This window comes from Balaenoptera ricei, chromosome 17, assembly GCF_028023285.1.
Source record: "Balaenoptera ricei isolate mBalRic1 chromosome 17, mBalRic1.hap2, whole genome shotgun sequence".
Taxonomy (NCBI): Eukaryota; Metazoa; Chordata; class Mammalia; order Artiodactyla; family Balaenopteridae; genus Balaenoptera; species Balaenoptera ricei.
The window spans coordinates 37,597,452-37,623,778 of record NC_082655.1 but is presented as its reverse complement, the minus strand read 5'-3'; the positions used below and the strand labels follow the sequence as shown (position 1 = coordinate 37,623,778).

The following is a 26,327-nucleotide window of genomic DNA, read 5'->3' as shown; positions in this document are numbered from 1 at the left end:
CCTGTGCTATACAATAGGTCCTTGTTGTTTATTTTATATATAGTAGTGTATATCTGTTAATCCTAAATTCCTAATTTATCCCCCCCCTTTCGCCTTTGGCAACCATAAGCTTGTTTTCTATCTCTGTGAGTCTATTTCTGTCTTGTAAATAAGTTCATTTGTATCATTTTTTTAGATTCCATATGTAAATGATATCATATGGTATTTGTCTTTCTTTGTCTGACTTAAAAGTGAAGTTTATGTCTATGAGAAGGTAAGAAATCATTTGATAATTCAGTGTCAGAGCAGGGAGCGGAGGTAGTTTGATACATTGATAATGCTCATATCTTACCTTCGTATTTTAAAAATGTTTTATGAAATTAATTCATTTTGACATAGTTTGTGATTTCCATAGTCCATTCTTGAAGTATTGCAGTTTCTTAAATTTTTTTGGAAAAATAATGATATATATTTCTCAAAGGACCAAGCAAAACAATACAGACATTTATATAGGGAAAAAAGGGAAAAGATCACATAAAGTCATCCTCTGTTATCATCTTCCAGCAATGAATATTATCAATAATTCTTTCCAGAATTTTTTATCTCAACATACAAACACATGCAGACATACTTTTATGTGTGGGTAACCCACCACTTCCTGCCGTTACATGGAACCATATTATAATGCAACTACATACATTTTTACCATATTTCAGCGTATCCTTTCATATCAGTAGGTTCGTCTAACTTCATTCTTTTTAATATCTGAGTAGTTTTGCATCAAATCAATGTGTCAGAATTTATTCAACGATGAGATTTTCTCAGGTTTAGGCTATTTTAAATAATGCTGCAAACACTGTCTTTGTGTAAGTATTCTTGCAGGCTCGTGTGAAAATTCTTTTCAGATAGATTCCTAGAAGATGAGTTAGAGTCTGAGAGGTCTTGCTAATCTGAGAGGTTAAAAGAGTCATACATTGTTTTAGTTTGAATTTCCCTTTTTACTGGTGAGGCTTACGAGTCTTTTCATGTTTATGGGTCATTTCTAAATATAACACCTGCATTTTTTCCTCAACCATTTCAGTGTATCTCACAGGAACCTGTACATAACATTGTTATAGCACTCATTATGTTAAATTATAATTACTGGTTTACTTGTCTCACAACTAGATTCTGAATTCTTTGAGTGTAAAGATAGTGCCTGTATCTTCAGTTCCTAGCAAAAAACCTTGTATCTGTTAAGCTTTAAATATTAAATGTAATTGATTTTCACTATAGTCATCTGTGGTAGATTGGGCAGGGATAATTATACTTGGCTTTTAAAGAGGGAAGTGAAGCTCAGAGAAGTTATATATATCTTTTTCCTAAAAACATGAAACAAATAAGTGATTTAGCCAGAATTGGAATTGATATTTTAAAAATTTCATGTCCTACTTCTAGTACCTTAAATGAAAAACTTTGAAAATAAGGCTAAAGAGATTTAAAAATAAAAGTAAGTTCAAGGAAAGTGAACCCTATGGAGTCAGACTTTGATGCAGCCTCAGATGAATGGCTGTGTAAAGCCTATTCAGGTATTTCTTATGGATAAAAACCATGGAAAACCAACTTAATTAGTGAATTAGGTTATTATCAAACTGCTGCAACCACACTGCCTTCCTTGCCATTGCTTGGACTTGCCAGGTTCAGTCCTACCTCAGGACCTTTTCACCTGCCTGAATCACTCTCCAGAGATACCCACACAACTGTCACTTACCTCCTTCAAGTCTGCTCATGTCTTGCTTGGAATTAAATCTGTCCTTTTAATATGATCTACCCACTGTATATGAAATTGTTCCCTCTTCAGTAGTTCCTATTCCATGCTCTACTTTTTCTGTTTCCAAGAGCATTTCTCTTCTAACTTCCTTATATCATTTGTTTACTTATATTGATCAATTTTTAAATTTGTTTCCTGTCCCCATTAGAATATAAACTGTGAGGACACTGGGATTTTAATTTTCTGTTTTGTTCATTGATGTTTTAAAGTGGCTAAGATACTTCCTAGGTAGCTAGTGCATGACTGCTACAGAATAGGCAATTAATAAATATATGCTGATTTTATAGATTTTCTATAGAACAGCTTTAAAATGAAGCTTGAAGACCAGCTAGGCCTAATCTGAGACCTAAACAGTCAAAGTCACAGCAACATTATAGCTCATTTTTTTATAGACCTAGGAACTGCAAAGTAAAAATCCAGTCTTGACTTTGAAGGATATTAGGTTTATTAGCAAGGTGGTTCTCAGCTGCAGTAGCAATGGCTAGAAAAGGAGCCCATTGACTTGAAAGATGACTGAAATTAAAAGTATACCTGGAAAATACAAAGGTAACCAATTGACATGAGACTCTTGTCAGTATCTCAACTGTATAGGACTATTGCTTGAAATCCCTTTATATTCTTCTTACGGTTAAATAGTGCACATACGCTGATTGTTTTTACTAGTCTGTAGTGGACAGGTGGGAGGATAGTAGAAAACAAGGGAAATTTTGGAGAAGGACTGGTACCTCCGTGTTACATTTATTGGAATGAATGCCCATAGAATTTTTTTCTTTATCTGCTCTTTTCTCCAGGAACACTGATTATGTATATTGTCATTTTCTGTCATCCATATCAGTGTCCTTTTCTAAAATCATTTTATACTTTTTCAAAAGTTCTATCTTATGTGACTTTCTGAATTTTATCTACTATGTTCTTAATTGTATTTTATGTTTTTAATTCCTAAATATTTGAGGATTTTGCAGATACCTTTCTTTTATTAGTTTATAGTTTAATTCCATTGTGATCAGCACATATACTCTGATTTCAGTCCTTTTAATTTTATTGAAACTTGTTTTTGTAAATGTAGATTGGTGCAGCCACTGTGGAAAACAGTGTGGAGATTTCTCAAAAGGCTAAAACTAGAACTACCATATGACCCAGCAGTTCCACTCCTGGGTATATATCCAAAAAAATAAAAACACTAATATGAAAAGATATGTGTACCCCAGTGTTCATAAGCAGCATTATTTACAGTCACCAAGATATGGAAACAATATAAGTGTCCATCTACAGAGGAATGGATAAAGAAAATGTGGTGCATGCACACACACACACACACACACACACACACACACACACTGGAATACTACTCAGCTATAAAAAAGAATGAAATTTTGCCATTTGCAGCAACATAGATCGACTTGGAGGGCATTATGCTAAGTGAAATAAGTCAGACAAAGACAAATACTGTATGATATCATTTATATGTGGAATCTAAAAAATACAACAAACTAGTGAATATAACAAAAGAAGCAGACTCACAGATATAGAGAACAAACTAGTGGTCAGTGGGGAGAGGGGGAGGTAGAAACTATTGGATGTAAAATAGGTTCAGAGATGTATTGTACAGCATGGGGAATATAGCCAATATTTTGTAATAACTGTAACTGGAATTTAACCTTTCAAAATTCTATAAAAAATAAATTTAAAAAGGAATAAGGCAGATCTGCTAGTAAATCCTATTTTAAGTATTAATTAGTATTATTTTCACTGTTATTTTTGATGATTGACTTTATTTAAAAAGTATAATGCTTGAGCTGAATATATGTGTATGAATGTGTGTGTGGACATTATTCTAGTTTGTGTTTTTATTTTTTATTATTGTTAGAGGTTCTGAAATAGTGAAACGTATTTAAAGTTAGTAGAATTGTGTATCTCTGATTTAATTCTAATTAAAATAATTTCTGTGTATACCTTTTCTTCCCTTGCATCCTAATTTATTTTATATGGCATTGTTTATAAATGTTATTTAATATATTGTTTGTTATGCTTTCTATTTTCTTATGCAGGACCAAAAGATCTCAGATTGCTATAACTGAATGTATATTTGAACTTCCAAATCTCACAGTTCAAGCTACAAGAGCACAGACACTTCTGCTGCAAGCAATTTATCAAAGTTGGTCTCATACTGGAAATGTCAGCTCTTCAGCAGTGAATGAAGCTTTGATGAATGAAGTTTTCCAAACTATAGGTAAGAACACAGTCTTCTTGACAGGTGTATGGAAAACTCTTATTAGAGGTGACTAATATTTTATCATTCAAATTTATGTGTATAGCATGATCAACTTAAATTGTAGTGTATTTCTGTGAAAGCAGATTTTTATAGCTCCTGTGTAAAATCCAAGATATGAGTTAAGCCATTCAGTTTTGTTCTCTGCCACCAACTTGTGGATATAGTTTGTAGTTGCAAGAGATTATTTTTCACTAGCTCCTTGTACAATTCATTCTTTGGCCTTACTTGGATAACTTTTGAGGGGATCAGTGTGTATGTTTGAAATGATAACCAAGTCAAGTATAAATACAATTTGTTTGATTGTGCTGGTAGAGTGGAATAAAATTCTTAATTATAGTACTTTAGCAATTCATAAGCAAGTTAATTTTTTTAATGTGGAAAACATTAGTCTTACACCCTGAATGAATGAATTAACTACGGAAAATTAAAAATCTGCTTTGATGCCAGTATATTATCTTCATCTTATCACTCACTTTGTAGATAAACAAGAAAACTTGCAGAAGGCTTGCTTCTTTTAGTTGTTTCAGCTCAAAATAATGTTTCTTTTGTCAGTGGCACAAAAAGGATATATTTTTATTAAGTGCAATCATGCTTAAAATGATAACGTTATTTTTATCTTATACCTCATTTGTTTATTAAAATAAAGCTGGTTTTGTTGTTATACGATGCTTTTTAAGCTTCTAAGTTTAGACCTTACTATGGGGACTATCTTATAAATTCTTAAAAAATGCATTTTAATTAGAGCCTTTTTATTTGATATAGCCATTGCCTAATGTAAAATTTTACAGTTGTTTTGGAACAGGTTTTTAGGATTCTATAAAAAAATTATGGGACAAATGTTTAATTTGTTTAGAAGTTCTTAACTTGGGGCTTATGAATGGGCTTTGAATTCTGTGAATACCCTGAAATAGTATGCAGATCTTATGTGTGTATAAACGTATACCCCTAAGGACACACATATTTATGTTCTCTTTTTGAATTGATTCTTTTATTAAATGTCGTGAGTCTATTCCTTAGAGAGTCTTTTGACATATCTATTTTTTCTTATATTAACATAGTTAACAGTTAGCTTTCGTTTGGTTGGTATTTGCTATAATTCCTTTTTCATGCTTTACTTAAAACCTATCTGTTTTTATCTTTAGGTATATGTCCTGGAAATAGCCTATAACTAGATATTATAGATCAAGTTTTATAATCTGCCTTTTAGCTAGTAAATTCAATCCATTTATACTTGTGACTATAGGTTTTTTTGTCTTTGTTTCTGTCATCTTACTGTTTTGTTTTCTTTTATACTGATTTAGCTACACTACTTTTTAAAAAATTGCTATTATTTCTTATTTAATATTCTCTTTACACTTGTTTGGAATTTGCATACTCCTATTGAATTATTATTATTTTTTTAATTATTGAATTTTATTTTATTTATGTTTTTTATACAGCAGGTTCTTATTAGTCATCCATTTTATACACATCAGTGTATACATGGCAATCCCAATCGCCCAATTCATCACACCCCCCCCCACCCCCCCCACAGCTTTCTCCCCTTGGTGTCCATACGTGTGTTCTCTACATCTGTGTCTCAACTTCTGCCCTGCAAACCAGTTTTCTGTACCATTTTCACATATATGCGTTAATATACAATATTTGTTTTTCTCTTTCTGACTTACTTCACTCTGTATGACAGTCTCTAGATCCATCCACATCTCAACAAATGACCCAATTTCGTTCCATTTTATGGCTGAGTAATATTCCATTGTATATTGTACGACATCTTCTTTATCCATTCGTCTTTCGATGGGCATTTAGGTTGCTTCCATGACCTGGCTGTTGTAAATAGTGCTGCAATGAACATTGGGGTGCATGTGTCTTTTTTTTTTTCACACATTGTATTTTATTTTTACAAGAGATAAATAGACTGACACCAAGCATTGTACATGGATGACCACAACAAAAGCAACAATGATTGCAATTACCAAACATGAAACACACTCATACTATGGCATAATATTGACATTCAGTCCAGTAATCCTCCACTGTAACAGCTCCTTTACTTTGCAGTGAAAATTGATTTGTATATTCTTTGCCTCTGAGTCCTTGTGGGATTTTTTTTCTTTTTAATTCAAACAAAAAGTCACAAAAATTATACTCATCCTCATCAGTTTACTCAGTCCCATGTAATTAATTTTTTTTTCATCTTGATCTTTTGTTAGCACTTTTATGAGTTCATCAGTTTTTCATTAGAGTTCTGAAAATGCTTATTCATTCAGTTCAGCAGTACAGTCAGTTACCAGAAACCTGTACTTGTCAGAGTCTTTTCCATGAATTTCTTGAAGATGAAACCCTTTTAAAGGAAATTATTTGCAAAAGCATCAGAGTACACCCAGAACTGTCTGTAAATGACAAAAGACTTAAAAATGACCACGGTTAAAGATTTGATGAAAGTTCATAATAATGCAGTTGACAAGAAAATTAGTTATTTCTGAGATATACATTTTAAGGTAATAACTAGGATTATGACTTATAACATTATACCAGAACATATAAGATTTTTAGAAATTTCATGTAATGTCTGAAACATTTATATTAACATATTTCCATACAAATAACCCAATGAAAGTTTAGTATTAGTTGTTTTGTTTGTTTTTTTTTTATACAGCAGGTTCTTATTAGTCATCAACTTTATACACATCACTGTATACATGTCAATCTCAATCGCCCAATTCAGCACACCACCATCCCCACCCCACCGCAGTTTTCCCCTCTTGGTGTACATATGTCTGTTCTCTACATCTGTGTCTCAACTTCTGCCCTGCAAACCGACTCATCTGTACCATTTTTCTAGGTTCCACATACATGCGTTAATATACGATATTTGTTTTTCTCTTTCTGACTTACTTCACTCTGTATGACAGTCTCTAGATCCATCCACGTCTCAACAAATTACTCAATTTCATTCCTTTTTATGGCTGAGTAATATTCCATTGTATATATGTACCACAACTTCTTTATCCATTCGTCTGTCGATGGGCATTTAGGTTGCTTCCATGACCTGGCTATTGTAAATAGTGCTGCAATGAACATTGGGGTGCATGTGTCTTTTTGAATTATGGTTTTCTCTGGGTATATGCCCAGTAGTGGGATTGCTGGGTCATATGGTAATTCTATTTTTAGTTTTTTAAGGAACCTCCATACTGTTCTCCATAGTGGCTGTATCACTTTACGTTCCCACCAACAGTGCAAGAGGGTGTCCTTTTCTCCACACCCTCTCCAGCATTTATTGTTTGTAGATTTTTGATGATGCCCATTCTAATTGGTGTGAGGTGATACCTCATTGTAGTTTTGATTTGCATTTCTCTAATAATTAGTGATGTTGAGCAGCTTTTCATGTGCTTCTTGGCCATCTGTATGTCTTCTTTGGAGAAATGTCTATTTAGGTCATCTGCCCATTTTTGGATTGGGTTGTTTCTTTAATATTGAGCTGCATGAGCTGTTTATATATTTTGGAGAGTAATCCTTTGTCCGTTGCTTCATTTGCAAATATTTTCTCCCATTCTGAGGGTTGTCTTTTCATCTTGTTTATGGTTTCCTTTGCTGTGCAAAAGCTTTGAAGTTTCATTAGGTCACATTTGTTTATTTTTGTTTTTATTTCCATTACTCTAGGAGGTGGATCAAAAAAGATCTTGCTGTGATTTATGTCAAAGAGTGTTCTTCCTGTGTTTTCCTCTAAGAGTTTTATAGTGTCCGGTCTTACATTTAGGTCTTGAGTCCATTTTGAGTTTATTTTTGTGTATGGTGTTAGGCAGTGTTCTAATTTCATTCTTTTACATGTAGCTCTCTGATTTTCCTAGCACCACTTATTGAAGAGACTGTCTTTTCTCCATTGTATATCCTTGCCTCCTTTGTCATAGATTAGTTGACCGTAGGTGTGTGGGTTTATCTCTGGGCTTTCTATCCTGTTCCATTGATCTATATTTCTTTTTTTGTGCCAGTACCATATTGTCTTGATTACTGTAGCTTTGTAGTATAGTCTGAAGTCAGGGAGTCTGATTCCTCCAGCTCCGTTTTTTTCCCTCAAGACTGCTTTGGGTATTCTGGGTCTTCTGTGTCTCCATACAAATTTTAAGATTTTTTGTTCTAGTTCTGCAAAAAATGCCATTGGTAATTTGATAGGGATTGCATTGAATCTGTAGATTGCTTTGGGTAGTATAGTCATTTTCACAATATTGATTCTTCCAATCCAAGAACATGGTATATCTCTCCATCTGTTGGTATCATCTTTAATTTCTTTCATCAGTGTCTTATAGTTTTCTGCATACAGGTCTTTTGTCTCCCTAGGTAGGTTTATTCCTAGGTATTTTATTCTGTTTGTTGCCATGGTAAATGGGAGTGTTTCCATAATTTCTCTTTCAGATTTTCATCATTAGTGTATAGGAATGCAAAAGATTTCTGTGCATTAATTTTGTATCCTGCAACTTTACCAAATTCATTGATTAGATCTAGTAGTTTTCTGGTGGCATTTTTAGGATTCTCTATGTATAGTATCATGTCATCAGCAAATGGTGACAGTTTTACTTCTTCTTTTCCAATTTGTATTCGTTTTATTTCTTTTTCTTCTCTGATTGCCATGGCCAGGACTTCCAAAACTATGTTGAATAATAGTGGTGAGAGTAGACATCCTTGTCTTGTTCCTGATCTTAGAGGAAATGCTTTCAGTTTTTCAACATTGAGAATGATGTTTGCTGTGGGTTTGTCGTATATGGCCTTTTTTATGTTGGGATAGGTTCCGTCTTTGCCCAGTTTGTGGAGAGTTTTTATCATCAATTGGTGTTGAATTTTGGCAAAAGCTTTTTCTGCATCTATTGAGATGATCATATGGTTTTTATTCTTCAATTTGTTATTATGGTGTATCACATTGATGGATTTGTGTATATTGTAGAATGCTTGCATCCCTGGGATAAATCCCACTTGATCATGGTGTATGATCCTTTTAATGTGTTGTTGGATTCTGTTTGCTAGTATTTTGTTGAGGATTTTTGCATCTATAGTACATCAATGATATTGGTCTGTAATTTTCTTTTTTTGTAGTGTCTTTGTCTGGTTTTGATATCAGGGTGATGGTGGCCTCATAGAATGAGTTTGGGAGTGTTCCTTCCTCCTCAATTTTTTGGAAGAGTTTGAGAAGGATGGGTGTTAGCTCTTCTCTAAATGTTTGATAGAATTCACCTGTGAAGCCATCTGGTCCTGGACTTTTGCTTGTTGGGAGATTTTCAATCACAGTTTCAATTTCATTCCTTGTAATTGGTCTGTTCATATTTTCTATTTCTTCCTGGTTCAGTCTTGGAAGGTTATACGTTTCTAAGAATTTGTCCGTTTATTCCAGGTTTTCCATTTTATTGGCATAGAGTTGCTTGTAGTAGTCTCTTAGGATGCTTTGTATTTCTGCGGTGTCTGTTGTAACTTCTCCTTTTTCATTTCTCATTTTATTGATTTGAGTCCTCTTCCTCTTTTTCTTGATGAGTCTGGCTAATGGTTTATCAATTTTGTTTATCTTCTCAAAGAACCAGCTTTTAGTTTTATTGATCTTTGCTATTGTTTTCTTTGTTTGTATTTCATTTATTTCTGCTCTGATCTTCATGATTTCTTTCTTCTGCTAAATTTGGGTTTTGTTTGTTTTTCTTTCTCTAGTTCCTTTAGGTGTAAGGTTAGATTGTTTATTTGAGATTTTTCTTGTTTCTTGAGGTAGGCTTGTAAAGCTGTAAACTTCCTTCTTAGAACTGCTTTTGCTGCATCCCATAGGTTTTGGGTCATCGTGTTTACATTGTCATTTGTCTCTAGGTATTTTTTATTTCCTCTTTGATTTCTTCAGTGATCTCTTGGTTATTTAGTAACGTATTGTTTAGCCTCCATTTGTTTGTGTTTTTTACGTTTTTTCCCCTGTAATTCATTTCTAATCTCATAGCGTTGTGGTCAGAAAAGATGCTTGATATGAGTTCAATTTTCTTCAATTTACTGAGGCTTGATTTGTGACCCAAGATGTGCTCTATCCTGGAGAATGTTCCGTGTGCACTTGAGAAGAAAGTGTAATCTGCTGTGTTTGGATGGAATGTCCTATAAATATCAGTTAAATCTATCTGGTCTATTGTGTCATTTAAAGCTTCTGTTTCCTTATTTATTTTCATTTTGGATGATCTGTCCATTGGTGTAAGTGAGGTGTTAACGTTTCCCACTATTATTGTGTTACTGTCGATTTCCTCTTTTATAGCTGTTAGCAGTTGCCTTATGTATTGAGGTGCTCCTGTGTTCGGTGTATATACATTTATAATTGTTATATCTTCGTCTTGGATCAATCCCTTGATCATTATGTAGTGTCCTTCCTTGTCTCTGGTAACATTCTTTATTTTAAAGTCTATTTTATCTGATATGAGTATTGCTCTTCCAGCTTTCTTTTGATTTCCATTTGCATGGAATATCTTTTTCCATCCCCTCACTTTCAGTCTGTATGTGTCCCTAGGTCTGAAGGGGCTCTCTTGTAGAAAGCCTATATATGGGTCTCGTTTTTGTATCCATTCAGCAAGCCTGTGTCTTTTGATTGGAGCATTTAATCCATTCACGTTTAAGGTAATTATCAATATGTATTTTCCTATTACCACTTTCTTAATTTTGGGGAGTTTGTTTTTGTAGGTCCTTTTTCCCCTTGTGTTTCCCAGTTAGAGAAGTTCCTTTAGCATTTGTTGTAGAGCTGGTTTTGTGGTGCTGAATTCTCTTAGCTTTTGCTTGTCTGTAAAGCTTTTGATTTCTCCATCGAATCTGAATGAGATCCTTGCCGGGTAGAGTAATCTTGGTTGTAGGTTCTTCCCTTTCATCACTTTAAGCATATCATGCCACTCCCTTCTGGCTTGTAGAGTTTCTGCTGAGAAATCAGCTGTTAACCTTATGGGAGTTCCCTTGTATGTTATTTGTTATTTTTCCCTTGCTGCTTTCAGTAATGTTTATTTGTCTTTAATTTTTTTTTTTTAAAAGAAATTCACGTTCTTTTATTTATTTATTTATTTATTTATTTATGACTGTGTTGGGTCTTCGTTTCTGTGCGAGGGCTTTCTCTAGTTGTGGCAAGTGGGGACCACTCTTCATCGCGGTGCGCGGGCCTCTCACCATCGCGGCCTCTCTTGTTGCGGAGCACAGGCTCCAGACGCGCAGGCTCAGTAATTGTGGCTCACGGGCCCAGTTGCTCCGTGGCATGTGGGACCTTCCCAGACCAGGGCTCGAACCCGTGTCCCCTGCATCGGCAGGCAGACTCCCAACCACTGCGCCACCAGGGAAGCCCCTGTCTTTAATTTTTACCAATTTGATTACTCTGTGTCTCGACGTGTTTCTCCTTGGGTTTATCCTATATGGGACTCTCAGCACTTACTGGACTTGGATGGCTATTTCCTTTCCCACGTTAGGGAATTTTTCGACTATAATCTCTTCAAATATTTTCTCAGGTCCTTTCTCTCTCTCTTCTCCTTCTGGGACCCCTATAATGCAAATGTTGTTGCGTTTAATGTTGTCCCAGAGGTCTCTTAGGCTGTCTCCATTTCTTTTCATTCTTTTTTCTTTATTCTGTTCTGCAGCAGTGAATTCTACCATTCTGTCTTCCAGGTCACTTATCCGTTCTTCTGCCTCAGTTATTCTGTTATTGATTCCTTCTAGTATAGTTTTCATTTCAGTTATTGTATTTTTCATCTCTGTTTGTTTGTTCGTTAATTCTTCTAGGTTTTGTTAAACATTTCTTGCATCTTCTCGATCTTTGCCTCCATTCTTTTTCTGAGGTCCTGGATCATCTTCACTATCATTATTCTGAATTCTTTTTCTGGAAGTTTGCCTATCTCCACTTCATTTAGTTGTTTTTCTGGGGTTGTATCTTGTTCCTTCATCTGGTACATAGCCCTCTGCCTTTTCATCTTGTCTGTCTTTCTGTGAATGTGATTTTTGTTCCACAGGCTGCAGGATTGTAGTTCTTCTTGCTTCTGCTGTCTACCGTCTGGTGTATGAGGCTATCCCTATTGAATTATTAACTTAAAAAATAACTGATGCTGCTTTGGAATATAATTTGTTAGTTCTTCAAAATTTAAATGTAGAGTTATTATATAACCCAGCAATTTTACTCCTATAAATACACCCAAGAATTGAAAACATATATCTACCTAAGATCTTGTATATGAATTCGTAGCATTATTTTTTTCCTTTTTGCATGCAAAATTATTTATTTATTTTTTTTTAGTTTTATTTAAAAAAATTATTTTAATTTTCGGTTATGCTGCATGGCATGTGGAATCTTTGTTTCCCGATCAGGGATCAAACCCACGCCCCCTGCATTGGAAGCACTGGACCACCAAGGAAGTCCCAAAGTATATTTTTTTAATAATAATTTTATATAGTTAAGGTTTGGAACAATTTAAGGATGTTTTGATATACATGGTGAAATGATTACCAGGGTCAAGCTAATTAACATATATATCTCCTCACATAGTTATATTGTTTTTCTGTGGTGAGAGCACCTGAAAGTTTACTCTTAACAAATTTCCAGTGTACAGTACAGTATTTTTAACTAAAATCATCATGCTGTACATCAGATTTCTAGAACTTATCCTACATAACTGCAACTTTGTACCCTTTGACCAACATTTCTCATTTCTCCCACTTCCTGGCCCTGGTAAACAGTATTCTGCCCTCTGCTTCTATGAATTTGACTTTTTAGATCCCACATATAAAGGGGATCACATAGCATTATTCTGAATAGCCAAAAGGTGGATACAACACAAGTGTCTTTTAACCAATGAATGGATAGACAAAATGTGTTATATCTTTACAATGGAATATTATTCAGACATAAAAAGGAATGAGGTACTGATCCATGCTGTGGATGAACCTTGAAAACATTCTGCTAAGTAGAAGAAGCCAGATGCAGTAAGTCTCATATTTTGATTCTAGTTTTATGAAATGCTTAGAATATGCAAATCCACAGATACAGAAAGTAGATTAGTGTTTCCCAGAGTCTGGGGAAAAGGAGGAATGGGGAATGACTGCATAAGTTTCTTTCAGATTGATGAAAATGTTCTCGAATTAGATAGTAGTGACGTTTTCACACTTGTGAATATGCTAAAGTCTATTTAATTGTACACTTTATAAGGGTGAATTTTATGTTATATGAATTTTATCTTATTCAAAAAATGTTTTAAATTGATGAGTATTTAATTGGACTAAATTATGTGTTGTGGTCTGAGTGTGTCCTACGAAAATTCATATGTTGAAATTCTAATGCCCAATGTGATGGTGTTAGGAAGTGGGGGGGCCTTTGGGAGTTGATTAGATCATGAGGGTGGAGTCCTCACACATGAGATTAATGTCCTTGTTAAGAGAGGCCACAGAAGAGCTCCCTTGATTCTTCCGCCATCTGAGGACACAATGAGAATTTAGTAGTCTGCAGCAGGAGGAGGTTCTCACTAGAGCCTGACCATGCTGGCACCTGATTTTGGACTTTCAGCCTCCAGAACTGAGAGAAATAAATTTCTGTTGTTTATATGCTACTCTGTCTGTGGCATTTAGGTATAGCAGCCCTAATAGGCTAAAGCATTATGTTATTGCCATTGTTATGGCCATGATTTTATGTGGAGTTACTGTACAAAATCTTTTCTTTCAGATCCTCACCCATAAGGCCTATAGTGAAGCCTTCATTGGCAGTAGCCTTTATCACTGTTGGAAATTATCTAATTCATGTTTTTGATTGTCAGATTTCTGTTTTCTGTGATATTCTCTCCAGAGTTTTTGTTTCTTTGTTCTTTGTTTTTTGTCTTTTTTTTTTGGTTCACTGTCTCACAGTATTAATCTTCCTTTATTTATTTAAAAATTTTGTTTTTTGTCAACTGGTTTAGATAGCCTAAAAATTCATATTAAGTTTTGATGGTGCTTAGTTTATAATTTTTATTCTGAAAAACTAATTCCATATTTCCTTTTTTGAATTTATCAAATGGACTGTGCTATGCAAAAACATTTTATTTAAAATTTCTTACTCTGAAAGTATTCTGTCCTAATAGAATGCTGGCGTAGGTCTTAAAAAAAGGAACAGACAAGTTATCACAGATTAAGTGATTCATAACCTGATGTTCTGACATTGAGAAATCTAAAATTATTAGAACTAATTTTTTGGAGATTAAGGGAGTTGAGGAAAGTGGAACAATGTTAGGAAGGTTCATCGCTTTGCCAAGGAATCTTATTTTTATCAAATGAAGCAGCTATAAAATTTATCATAGATGAATTACAAGAATCAGCTAAAATATTTTTAAAAAGCTAGGTTCCCAAGTGTCTAGTTTTCTTATGTCTTTTTTGCCCCCCCCACCCCAAATCTTATTCCGTTTATTTTAGTCTTAGTACAGTACTTGCTTATAATATTGTCCTCTAAATTTTCTGTCTTAAGATCCAGGATATATATATTTAAGGTATAAAGTTGTTAGCATTGTATTATCTTACATCTGTGGGCGGTCAATAGACAATACTTAGCAGTGTTAAGCTTTGTTTAATGTGTTTGGTTTAACCAGTGATCCTTTGCTTTACGTTGCAACTAGTTCTCATTTACTATATTAATGGAGTGATTATGCAGGCTATGTATGTTCTTAGACTTCTCAGACTTATATTCTGATAATGTTTGGAAGAAGAAACATTCTTCCATTTTGCAGTTGACTCTAAGCTAAGCACTTGTTTTCAACATTTCTGCCTCACCTTCCATCATAATCTTTTGCCCCTAGCCTACCTTCCTACTTCTTGCTATCTTATTATTGATAGTTACTAACGCATAGCATCCAGTTTTCTCCTGTCCATCATTCTAGTGGCTTTTCCCTCTGTCTCTATTGAGCATAATTCTCATTTGATAGAATTCTCCTGTATTATCCTTTTTTCTTTAATAGCTGTTTCTTTAACACAAGTCAGCACAGTTTTTTCCTTTGGATTAAACACTGTGGTATAGTCTGTGTGTTCCTTAAAAAATTACATTTTTTTCCATATGCATGCCTTTGCCCAGGTTTACCCCTCCATCGTATGCCAGAAATGCTTTAACTTGGTTTCTCTTCTCCTTCCCATTCCTTCTGTTCAATCTTTTTTTCAAAACAGCTTTATTGAGATATAATTCACCTACATATGATTCACTTCTTTTTGGTATGCAGTATTTGGCTTGTAGTATATTCAGAGTTCTGTATTCATCACCACAATCAATTTTACATTTTCACTGCCCCCAAAAGAAGTCCCACATTCTTTAGACATCACTCCCCAAGCCTTCCATCTCCCCAAGCCATAAGCAAACACTAATCTGCTTTTTGTCTATATGGATTTGCCTATTCTGGACGTTACATGTAAATAGATCATGTAAAATACAGTCTTTTGTTACTGATTTCTTTCACTTAGGGTACTTTTTAGAAGTTCATCCATGTTATAGCATATATGAGTTTCTTTTTATTGTCAAGCAGTATTCCACTGTATGTATATACCATTTTGTTCATCCATTTGTCAGTTGATGGACATTTGGGTGGTTTCTACTTTTGATATTTATGCATGATAATGCGATGAACATCCATGTACAAGTTTTTGTGTGGACATATGCTTTTATTTCTCTTGGGTGTATTTCTAGGAGTAGAAATTCTAGGTCATATGTTAACTCTAACCTTTTGAGGAATTGCCAGGGTGTTTTCCAAGGCAGCTGTACCATTGTATATTCCCACCTGTAGTATATGAGGATTCCATTTTTTCCCACATTTTCACCATAATGTTATTACCTGTCCTTTTGGTTCTGGCTGTCCTAGGGGCTGTGAAGTAGTGTCTCATTGTGATTTTGATTTGCATTTCCCTCATGTCTAATGGTGTTGGCTCTTTGTATATCTTTGTGGAGAAATGTCTATTCAAGTCCTTTGTTCATTTTTTAATTGGTTCTTTTTTTGTTTTGAGAATTCTTTATATATTCTAGATACAAGTTCCTTATCAGATACATGGTTTGCGAATGTTTTCTGCACTTCTATGGGTTGTCCCTTTACCTTCCTGATGGTGATCTTCTAACTTTTTCAGGTGTAGCCTCAAGTACATCTTTACATTGGACCTTGTTATCATTTATCAATAGAAATGCTTTGTTTCTTCTTTGTTCCTGATCCTGCTTCTTGATCTTCATCATTACTTTTAGCCCTTTTATTTCTTTCAGCCTTTTTAATATCACAGAATCCTCACTGCTTTTGTTACTCAGCTTGATTCCTGAGGCCGGCAATTTCAGTGATGCTACCCTCCTAGATTCATTTCTTCCTTTCTCTTTTCATCTTTGGTTTATTTGTGCCTCTTCTGCAACATGTTCTGCTTGCAAATAAGAAACTTCTGTGTGTCCTACCTCTTCAATCTCCAAAACAACACTGTGCTCTCTGAACTGAACTGTTACTGATTTTGAGGATTTTTAAGAAAAATACATTTATAATTGAGTTCCTATCTTACCATTTCATTAAGTGCAGATTGTAACTTATTAGTTGCCTTTGAAATCAATGTCTTTGGTAACCACTCAGAGTTTGAAAAGAATAAAATAGAATGAAGTAGAATGCATGCAGTATATTGGGTTGGCCAAAAAGTTCCTTCAGGTTTTTCCATAAGATGTTACAGAAAACCTGAACGAACTTATTGGCCAACCCAATAGTAAGAAAAAGGATTATGTTTGTTATATCCATAAACATGAAAGGTGTACGTTTTTAGTAAATACAATTATGCTTTAATTTTTTTCTTGGTGAGACTAGGAATTAAAATTCTATGCAGTTGCTTCTTGAACGTTTGAGTTTTGGAAACTGAGAGGACACGGGAGATGCCCTGAATAACAAAAGGAAAAAAATCTAGTATTTTCGCAAAGAGAGAGAACTAAAAGAATTTGATAATAAATAATTAATGACATGCATTTGAAATTTTAAAATTCCTTAGCTAGAAAATGCTTTATTGATTTTTATAATATTTTAGATGATGTGGCAGGGGAATGCACAGGGTCACTGACAAAACACATGTATATGTAAAGCATAGGACACTCCTGGAAAGTTTAAAATGTGAAAAGTATTCATTATGCAATCTTGAGAGCCAAAATAAAATGGTTATTGATTTCCTGATTATAATAACAATCGATTCTCAGTGAAGAGTGACAGATATCAAGTTGTGAAATAATATAATTTTATCACTCAGAGGAAGTAAGTAGTTTGATAGTGAAGTTGTATATGTGTCCTATTTATGTAGCATTTTTATGTAAAGAAAACTAAGCACAAAAAAAAATCTTTTATTCTTGGTTTATAGGTACAGGATTATTTCACTATTTTACTAACCTGATTAGTTTTTTAAAAAAATACCTATTTAATTTAATTTTTTTCTTTTAATAACCAAAACTGTTAAATAGGTCTGTGTATGTAAAATCAAGTAACGTTAGGTTGTTGGATTTCATTGGGTTGTAGAATATGCAACAACCTCGTGCACCAGTCTTCTAAAATGTTGGAGTAATAATTGTGCTTCACAGCTGAGATACCAATTTCGTTTCAAGCATCAAAACTACAAATGCCTTTAAGGAAGAAAAGATGTTTTCTTTGATAGACTCTGTATTATAATATGTCACAAAAGTGAGATAATTTTTCTACAGTCAAGTATTTTAATTTCTATTTTGTGGATGAGTTTAAGAGGCTTTAAGGGAATATCTATGTGAATATTGAATTATACTACATGTTCTTTAAACCTACACTGATGAATTTTTCTTCCTCAGCTCTTCTAAAAAGAGAATAAAATTAAAAGATACTAAAATAAATAGTAAAAAAGTTCTGCGCTAATGCTTCTTAGAGATTTAATTTTGTGCACTGAATTTTATTAATCTGTATGTTACGTAGATACTGGTGTACTGGTGTAGTGAATGTCTTACTATCTCTCTCAGGTAAAAGAATATCTTTACTTTTCAACTATTAAAATTACTGAATTGTAGTGTGGAAAATCTGTTTATATGTCTAAAGGGAGTACAGTTTGTTTCATTGAGTTTCAGTTAAGTTTCTTATCTATAAAATGGTGTTAATATCTTTATTGTTTTTAATTTTATTTTTTATAACATCTTTTTTGGAGTAAATTGCTTTACAATGTTGTGTTAGTTTCTGCTGTATAACAAAGTGAATCAGCTATATGTATACATATATCCCCATATCCCCTCCCTCTTGTGTCTCTCTCCCACCCTCCCTATTCCACCCCTCTAGGTGGTCACAAAGCACCGAGCTGATCTCCCTGTGCCATGCAGCGGCTTCCCACTAGCTATCTATTTTACATTTCGTAGTGTATATATGTCAATGCTACTTTCTCACTTCATCCCAGCTTACCCTTCCCCCTGTCTGCATCCTCAAGTCCATTTTCTACATCTGTGTCTTTATTCCTGTCCTGCCCCTAGGTTCTTCAGAACCATTTTTTTTTTAGATTCCATATATATGTGTTAGCATACAGTATTTGTTTTTCTCCTTCTGACTTACTTTACTCTGTATGACAGTCTCTAGGTCCATCCACCTCACTGCAAATAACTCAATTTCATTTCTTTTTATGGCTGAGTAATATTCCATGTAACACAACATTTTAAATCAACTGTACTCCAATACAAATTAAACAACAAAAAAGAAGGTGCTAGTTACATTGCATCTGGAAAAGGTCAATACAAAAGGCAGGTTACCTCTGGTTGTCTTTCAGCTTTAACCACATGTTAGAGAAAAGTTTTCACTGGACATGCATCTTACCCATTAGTAGCAGAAACAATGTTAGAAGCTGGAAATACAAACTGGAGTCTATATAATTCATGCCAGCTTATCTTGATGCAACTCTTGATACTTATTATGAAAACTCTTGATACTTATTATGAAAAGTTTAAGATAAATTCTGAAGGTATGGAGAAAAGGGAACGCTTTTGCACTGTTGGTGGGAATGTAAATTGATACAGCCACTATGGAGAACCGTATGGAGGTTTCTTAAAAAACTAAAAATAGAAAACCATATAACCCAGCAATCCCACCACTGGGTGTATACCTTGGGCATATACCATAATTCAAAAGGACACATGTACCCCAATGGTCATTGTAGCACTATTTACAATAGACAGCATATGGAAACAACCTAAATGTCCAACAGTAGATGAATGGATAAAGAAGATGTGGTACATATATACAATGGAATATTACTCAGCCATAAAAAGGACGAAATTGGGCCATTTGTGGAGACGTGGATGGACCTAGAGTCATACAGAGTGAAATAAGCCAGAAAGAGAAAAATATGATATTAACACATATATGTGGAATCTAGAAAAATGGTACAGATGAACCTATTTGTAGGGCAGGAATAGAGATGTAGATGTAGAGAACGGACATGTGGACCAAGCTGATCTCCTTGTGCTATGTGGCTGCTTCCCACTAGCTATCTGTTTTACATTTGGTAGTGTATATATGTCAATGCTACTTTCTCACTTCGTCCCAGCTTACCTTTCCCCCTCCCCACGTCCTCAAGTCCATTCTCTACGTCTGCATCTTTATTCCTGTCCTGCCCCTAGGTTCAGCAGAACCTTTTTTTTTTTTTTAGATTCCATATATATGTATTAGCATACGGTATTTGTTTTTCTCTTTCTGACTTACTTCACTCTGTATGACAGACTTTAGGGCCATCCACCTCACTACAAATAAACTCAATTTTGTTTCTTATTATGGCTGAGTAACATTCCATTGTATATATGTACCACATCTTCTTTATCCATTCATCTGTCGATGGACACTTAGGTTGCTTCCATGTCCTGGCTATTGTAAATAGAGCTGCAATGAACGTTGTGGTACATGTCTCTTTTTCAATTATGGTTTTCTCAGGGTATACGCCCAGTAGTGGGATTGTTGGGTCATATGGTAGTTCTATTTTTAGTTTTTTAAGGAACCTCCATACTGTTCTCGGCCATAGTGGCTGTATCAATTTACATTCCCACCAGCAGTGCCAGAAGGTTCCCTTTTCTCCACACCCTCTCCAGCATTTATTGTTTGTAGATTTTTTGATGATGGCCATTCTGACTGGTGTGAGGCGATACCTCATTGTAGTTTTGATTTGCATTTCTCTGATGATTAGTGATGTTGAGCATCCTTTCATGTGTTTGTTGGCAATCTGTATATCTTCTTTGGAGAAATGTCTATTTAGGTCTTGTGCCCGTTTTTGGATTGGGTTGTTTGTTTTTTTGATATTGGGCTGCATGAGCTGCTTGTATATTTTGGAGATTAATCCTTTGTCAGTTGCTTCATTTGCAAATATTTTCTCTCAGTCTGAGAGTTGTCTTTTCATCTTCTTTATGGTTTCCTTTGCTGTGCAAAAGCTTTTAAGTTTCATTAGGTCCCATTTGTTTATTTTTGTTTTTATTTTCATTTCTCTAGCAGGTGGGTCAAAAAGGATCTTGTGGTATTTATGTCATAGAGTGTTCTGCCTGTGTTTTCCTCTAAGAGTTTGATAGTGTCTGGCCTTACATTTAGGTCTTTAATCCATTTTGAGTTTATTTTTGTGTATGGTGTTAGGAAGTGTTCTAATTTCATTCTTTTACAAGTAGCTGTCCAGTTTTCCCAGCACCACTTATTGAAGAGGCTGTCTTTTCTCCGTTGTATATTCTTGCCTCCTTTATCAAAGATAAGGTGACCATATGTGCGTGGGTTTATCTCTGGGCTTTCTATCCTGTTCCATTGATCTATCTTTCTGTTTTTGTGACAGTACCATACTGTCTTGATTACTGTAGGTTTGTAGTATTGTCTGAAGTCAGGAGCTTGATTCCTCCAGCTCCGTTTTTCTTTCTCAAGATTGCTTTGGCTCTTTGGGGTCTTTTGTGTTTCCATACAAATTGTGAAATTTTTTGTTCTAGTTCTGTGAAAAATGCCAGTGGTAGTTTGATAGGGATTGCATTGAATCTGTAGATTGCTTTGTGTAGTATAGTCATTTCCACAATGTTGATTCTTCCAATCCAAGAACATGGTATACCTCTCCATCTGTTTGTATCATCTTTAATTTCTTTCATCAGTGTCTTATAGTTTTCTGCATGCAGGCCTTCTGTCTCCTTAGGTAGGTTTATCCCTAGGTATTTTAATTATTTTTGTTGCAATGGTGAATGGGAGTGTTTCCTTAATTTCCCTTTCAGATTTTTCATCGTTAGTGTATAGGAATGCAAGAGATTTCTGTGCATTAATTTTGTATCCTGCAATTTTACCAAATTCATTGATTAGCTCTAGTAGTTTTCTGGTAGCATCTTTAGGATTCTCTATGGATAGTATCATGCCATCTGCAAACAGTGACAGTTTTTCTTCTTCTTTTCCGATTTGGATTCCTTTTATTTCTTTCTCTCTTCTGATTGCTGTGGCTAGGACTTCCAAAACTATGTTGAATAATAGTGGTGAGAGTGGGCAACCTTGTCTTGTTCCTGATCTTAGTGGAAATGGTTTCAGTTTTTCACCATGGAGGACAATGTTGGCAGTGCTTTTGTCATATATGGCCTTTATTATGTTGAGGTAGGTTCCCTCTTTGCCTACTTTCTGGAGAATTTTTATCATAAATGGGTGTTGAATTTTGTCGAAATCTTTTTCTGCATCTATTGAGATGATCATATGGTTTTTATCCTTCAATTTGTTAATATGGTGTATCACATTGATTGATTTGCATATATTGAAGAATCCTTGCATTACTGGGATAAACCCCACTTGATCATGGTGTATGATCCTTTTAATGTGCTGTTGGATTCTGTTTGCTAGTATTTTGTTGAGGATTTTTGCATTTATATTCATCAGTGATATTGGTCTGTAATTTTCTATTTTTGTAGTATCTTTGTCTGGTTTTGGTATCAGGGTGATGGTGGCTTTGTAGAGTGAGTTTGGGAGTGTTCCTACCTCTGCAGTTTTTTGGAAGAGTTTGAGAAGGATGGGTGTTAGCTCTTCACTAAACGTTTGATAGAATTCTCCTGTGAAGCCTTCTGGTTCTGGACTTTTGTTTGTTGAAAGATCTTTAATCACAGTTTCAATTTCATTCTTTGTGATTGGTCTGTTCATATTTTCTATTTCTTCCTGGTTCAGTCTTGGAAGGTTATACCTTTCTAAGAATTTATCCTTTTCTTCCAGGTTGTCCATTTTATTGGCATAGAGTTGCTTGTAGTAGTCTCTTATGACGCTTTGTATTTCTGTGGTGTCCATTGTAACTTCTCCTGTTTCATTTCTAATTTTATTGATTTGAGTTCTCTCCCTGTTTTTTCTTGATGACTCTGGTTAAGGTTTATCAATTTTGTTTATCTTCTCAAAGAACCAGCTTTTAGTTTTATTGATCTTTGCTATTGTTTCCTTCATTTCTTTTTCATTTATTTCTGATCTGATCATTATGATTTCTTTCCTTCTGCCACTTTTGGGGTTTTTTTGTTCTTCTTTCTCTAATTGCTTTAGGTGTAAGTTTAGGTTGTTTATTAGAGATTTTTCTTGTTTCTTGAGGTAGGATTGTATTGCTAGAAACTTACCTCTTAGAAATGTTTTTTCTGCATCCCATATGTTTTGGGCTGTCCTGTTTTCATTGTCATTTGTTTTTAAGTATTTTTTGATTTCCTCTTTGATTTCTTCAGTAATCTCTTGGTTATTTAGTAGCGTATTGTTTAGCCTCTATGTGTTTGTAATTTTTACCGTTTTCTTTCCGTAATTGATATCTAGTCTCATAGTGTTGTGGTCAGAAGAGATACTTGATATGATTTCAGTTTTCATAAATTTACCAAGGCTTCATTTGTGACCCAAGATATGATCTATCCTGGAGGATGTTCCATGAGCACTTGAGAAGAAAGTGTATTCTGTTTCTTTTTGGATGGAATGGCCTATAAATATCAATTAAGTCCATCTTGTTTAATGTATCATTTAAAGCTTGTGTTTCCTTTTTTATTTTCATTTTGGATGATCTGTCCATTGGTGAAAGTGGGGTGTTAAAGTTCCCTACTATGATTGTGTTAGTGTCGATTTCCCCTTTTATGGCTGTTAACATTTGCCTTATGTATTGAAGTGCTCCTATGTTGGGCGCATAAATATTTACAATTGTTATATCTTCTTCTTGGATTGATCCCTTGATCATTATATAGTGTCCTTCTTTGTCTCTTGTAATAGTCTTTATTTTAAAGTCTATTTTGTCTGATATGAGAATTGCTACTCCAGCTTTCCTTTGATTTCCATTTGCATAGAATATCTTTTTCCATCTCCTCACTTTCAGTCTATATGTGTCCCTAGGCCTGAAGTGGGTCTCTTTTAGACAGCATATTTACGGATCTTGTTTTTGTATCCATTCAGCCAGTCTATGTCTTTTGGTTGGAGCATTTAATCCATTTACATTTAAGGTAGTTATCAATATGTGTGTTCCTCTTACCATGTTCTTAATTATTTTGGGTTTGTTTTTGTAGATCTTTTCCTTCTCTTGTTTTTACTCCTAGAGAAGTTCCTTTAACATTTGTTGTAAAGCTGGTTTGGTGGTGTTGAATTTTCTTAACTTTTGCTTGTCTGTGAAGGTTTTTATTTCTCCGTCAAATCTGAGTGAGATCCTTGCTTGGTAGAGTAATCTTGGTTGTAGTTTTTCCCATTCATCAGTTTAAATATGTCTTGCCACTCCCTTCTGGCTTGCAAAGTTTCTCCTGAAAGATCAGCTGTTAACCTCATGGGCATTCCCTTGTATGTTTTTTGTTGCTTTTCTTGTTGCTTTTAATATGTTTTCTTTGTATTTAATTTTTGATAGTTTCATTAATATGTGTCTTGGGGTGTTTTTCCTTGGATTTATCCTGTATGTGACTCTCTGCACTTCCTCAACTTAAGTGACTATTTCCTTTCCCATATTAGGGAAGTTTTCAACTATAATCTCTTGAAATATTTTCTAAGTCCCTTTCTTTTTCTCTTCTTCTTCTGGGACCCATACAATTCAAATGTTGATGCATTTAATGTTGTCCCCGCAGTCTCTGAGACTGTCCTCAATTCTTTTTATTGTTTTTTCTTTATTTTGCTCTGTGGTAGTTATTTCCACTAGTTTACCTTCCAGGTCACTTATCTGTTCTTCTGCCTAAGTTATTGATTCCTTCTAGAGAATTTTTAATTTCATTTATTGTGTTGTTTATCATTGTTTGTTTGCTCTTTAGTTCTTCTGGGTCCTTGTTAAATGTTTCTTGTATTTTCTCCATTCTATTTCCATGATATTGGATCATGCTTACTATCATTACTTAGAATTCTTTTTCAGGTAGACTGCCTATTTCCTCTTCATTGTTTGGTCTGGTGGGTTTTTACCTTGCTCCTTCATCTTCTGTGTGTTTCTCGGTCTTCTCATTTTGTTTAACTTACTACGTTTGGGTTCTCCTTTTTGCAGGCTGTAGGTTCGTAGTTCTCGTTGTTTTTGGTGTCTGCCCCCAGTGGGTGAGGTTGGTTCAGTGGCTTGTGTAGGCTTCCTGGTGGAGGGGATTGGTCCCTGTGTTCTGGTGGGTGGGGCTGGATCTTGCCTTTCTGGTGGGCAGGGCCGCTCCCGGTGGTGTGTTTTTGGGCGTCTGTGAACTTAGTATGATTTTGGGCAGCCTATCTGCTAATGGGTGGGGTTGTGTTCCTGTCTTGTTAGTTGTTTGGCATGGCGCGTCCAGTACCAGAACTTGCTGGCCGTTGGGTGGAGCTGGGTCTTAGCGTTGAGATGGAGATCTCTGGGAGAGCTCTCGCTGATTGATGTTACATGGGGCTGGGAGGTCTCTGGTGGTCCTTGTCTTGAACTTGTCTCTCCCACCTCAGAGGCTCAGGCCTGACACCAGGGTGCAGCACCAGGACACTGTCAGCCACGCAGGTCACTATGTTCAGTGGCCACCAATTGGATTCTTAGTTTCACTTAACTTCTTGGAAAACGCATGTTGTTGTTCACAAAGAGAACAGGAGGGCAGTGAGGAAATGTATCACTTCTTCTAACTGGGCTCCTGGCACCAGAATCCCTGCCTCGCCCTGTGGGCCAGCGGCTGTGATTATATCTTTAGATATACTCACAGAGTACTTGTGAGTGCAAAATATAGTATTATTTGTGGAGTTGATTTGTTATTCTTGTCCTGGCTATAGATTCCTGCTGTAATCACACAAATGGGGTTATTACTTATGGAGGTGGTTGTAGGTTGTAGGTTCTTGGAGACTGAGATACCCAACATCAGAGTTGGAGCCTCAGGATCCATTGTTTCAGCTAAGAAGATATAGGGCAAAGGTAAATACAAAGTAAGGCAAGAAAGTAAATAGGATAACGAAGTAGTGAACTTGATAAGAGAAGAATAAAATTCAAGACGTTAGTTAGCTCTCGTTGTTTGGACTTATTGAAGAGACTGTGTATTGTGCCACTTTAATGTAACTGTTTACAAGAGGCTACAACAGGCTCACAGTCACCTAGGATGAACCATATATTCTGTTTTCTGCTGGGGATTCCAAAGAGGCGTGGAACAATAGTGGGATACTAGAAATATTTGCGCTCGGAGACTAGAAATATATGAAACCCTGTTTTTTAATCTGCCTTTTCATGTACTGTACAGCTGTCTACCAAGCATTTTTCCTCTACTGAGCTGCACATTGTAGGGACTGGCTACCATAAAACTTACTTGAATAGTCTGAATTGGCTCACCTTCTTTAGGTTGATGTTTCTCATGCATTAATTTCTCTTGTATCTTCCCAGTAATATTGATGTTGGCAGGTTATGTTTCCTGGGTTACATGTGTGAAAATTTATGCTTAGAACAATTTAGTGTTTTTCTTAAGTATCATCCTACAGAGTAAGCTAGTTTTTGAAGCCAGGCTTTTGGAGCTTTCTGTTACTATTACTTGTGCTACATCAAACAACCTGTCTGGTAATAGACTGGAAATAAAGTAAAATAATTAAAGTTTGCTATTCCACTGGAAATTATGTAATGAAAGAATAGCAAATATTGGGAATTTAATTAAAAAATAAAGAAATTATAAAGAATAAAACAGAGATGTTAAAGTTTGGACTTTAACATATTAGTAATTGAGATTCTTGAATTACACATTTTTATTGTTCATGTTTCTGATGGTACTCAAATCATAGAAATTATAACCTTTGTCCTTTTGCTAGATGATAAAATACAAAGTCACACATGGCTTTTGTTTTCTTGGGAAACAAAGACTTGTTACCACTTTGTACTTATTCAGGTAGTTCATTGTTTTGTTGACAGTCTAGTTCCATT

General features: G+C 35.0%; 1 protein-coding gene across 11 annotated transcripts in view; it reads left to right on the top strand.

The window, feature by feature from the left end:
- The window catches only part of VPS13B (vacuolar protein sorting 13 homolog B), a 766,991-nt gene that overhangs the window by 132,568 nt on the left and 608,096 nt on the right, over positions 1-26,327 (top strand). For all 11 annotated transcript variants that reach the window (XM_059902238.1, XM_059902239.1, XM_059902241.1 and 8 more), the window contains exon 17: positions 3,838-4,019. In XM_059902238.1, the coding sequence (XP_059758221.1) occupies positions 3,838-4,019 (182 nt within the window). The remainder of the gene's footprint in view (positions 1-3,837; positions 4,020-26,327) is intronic.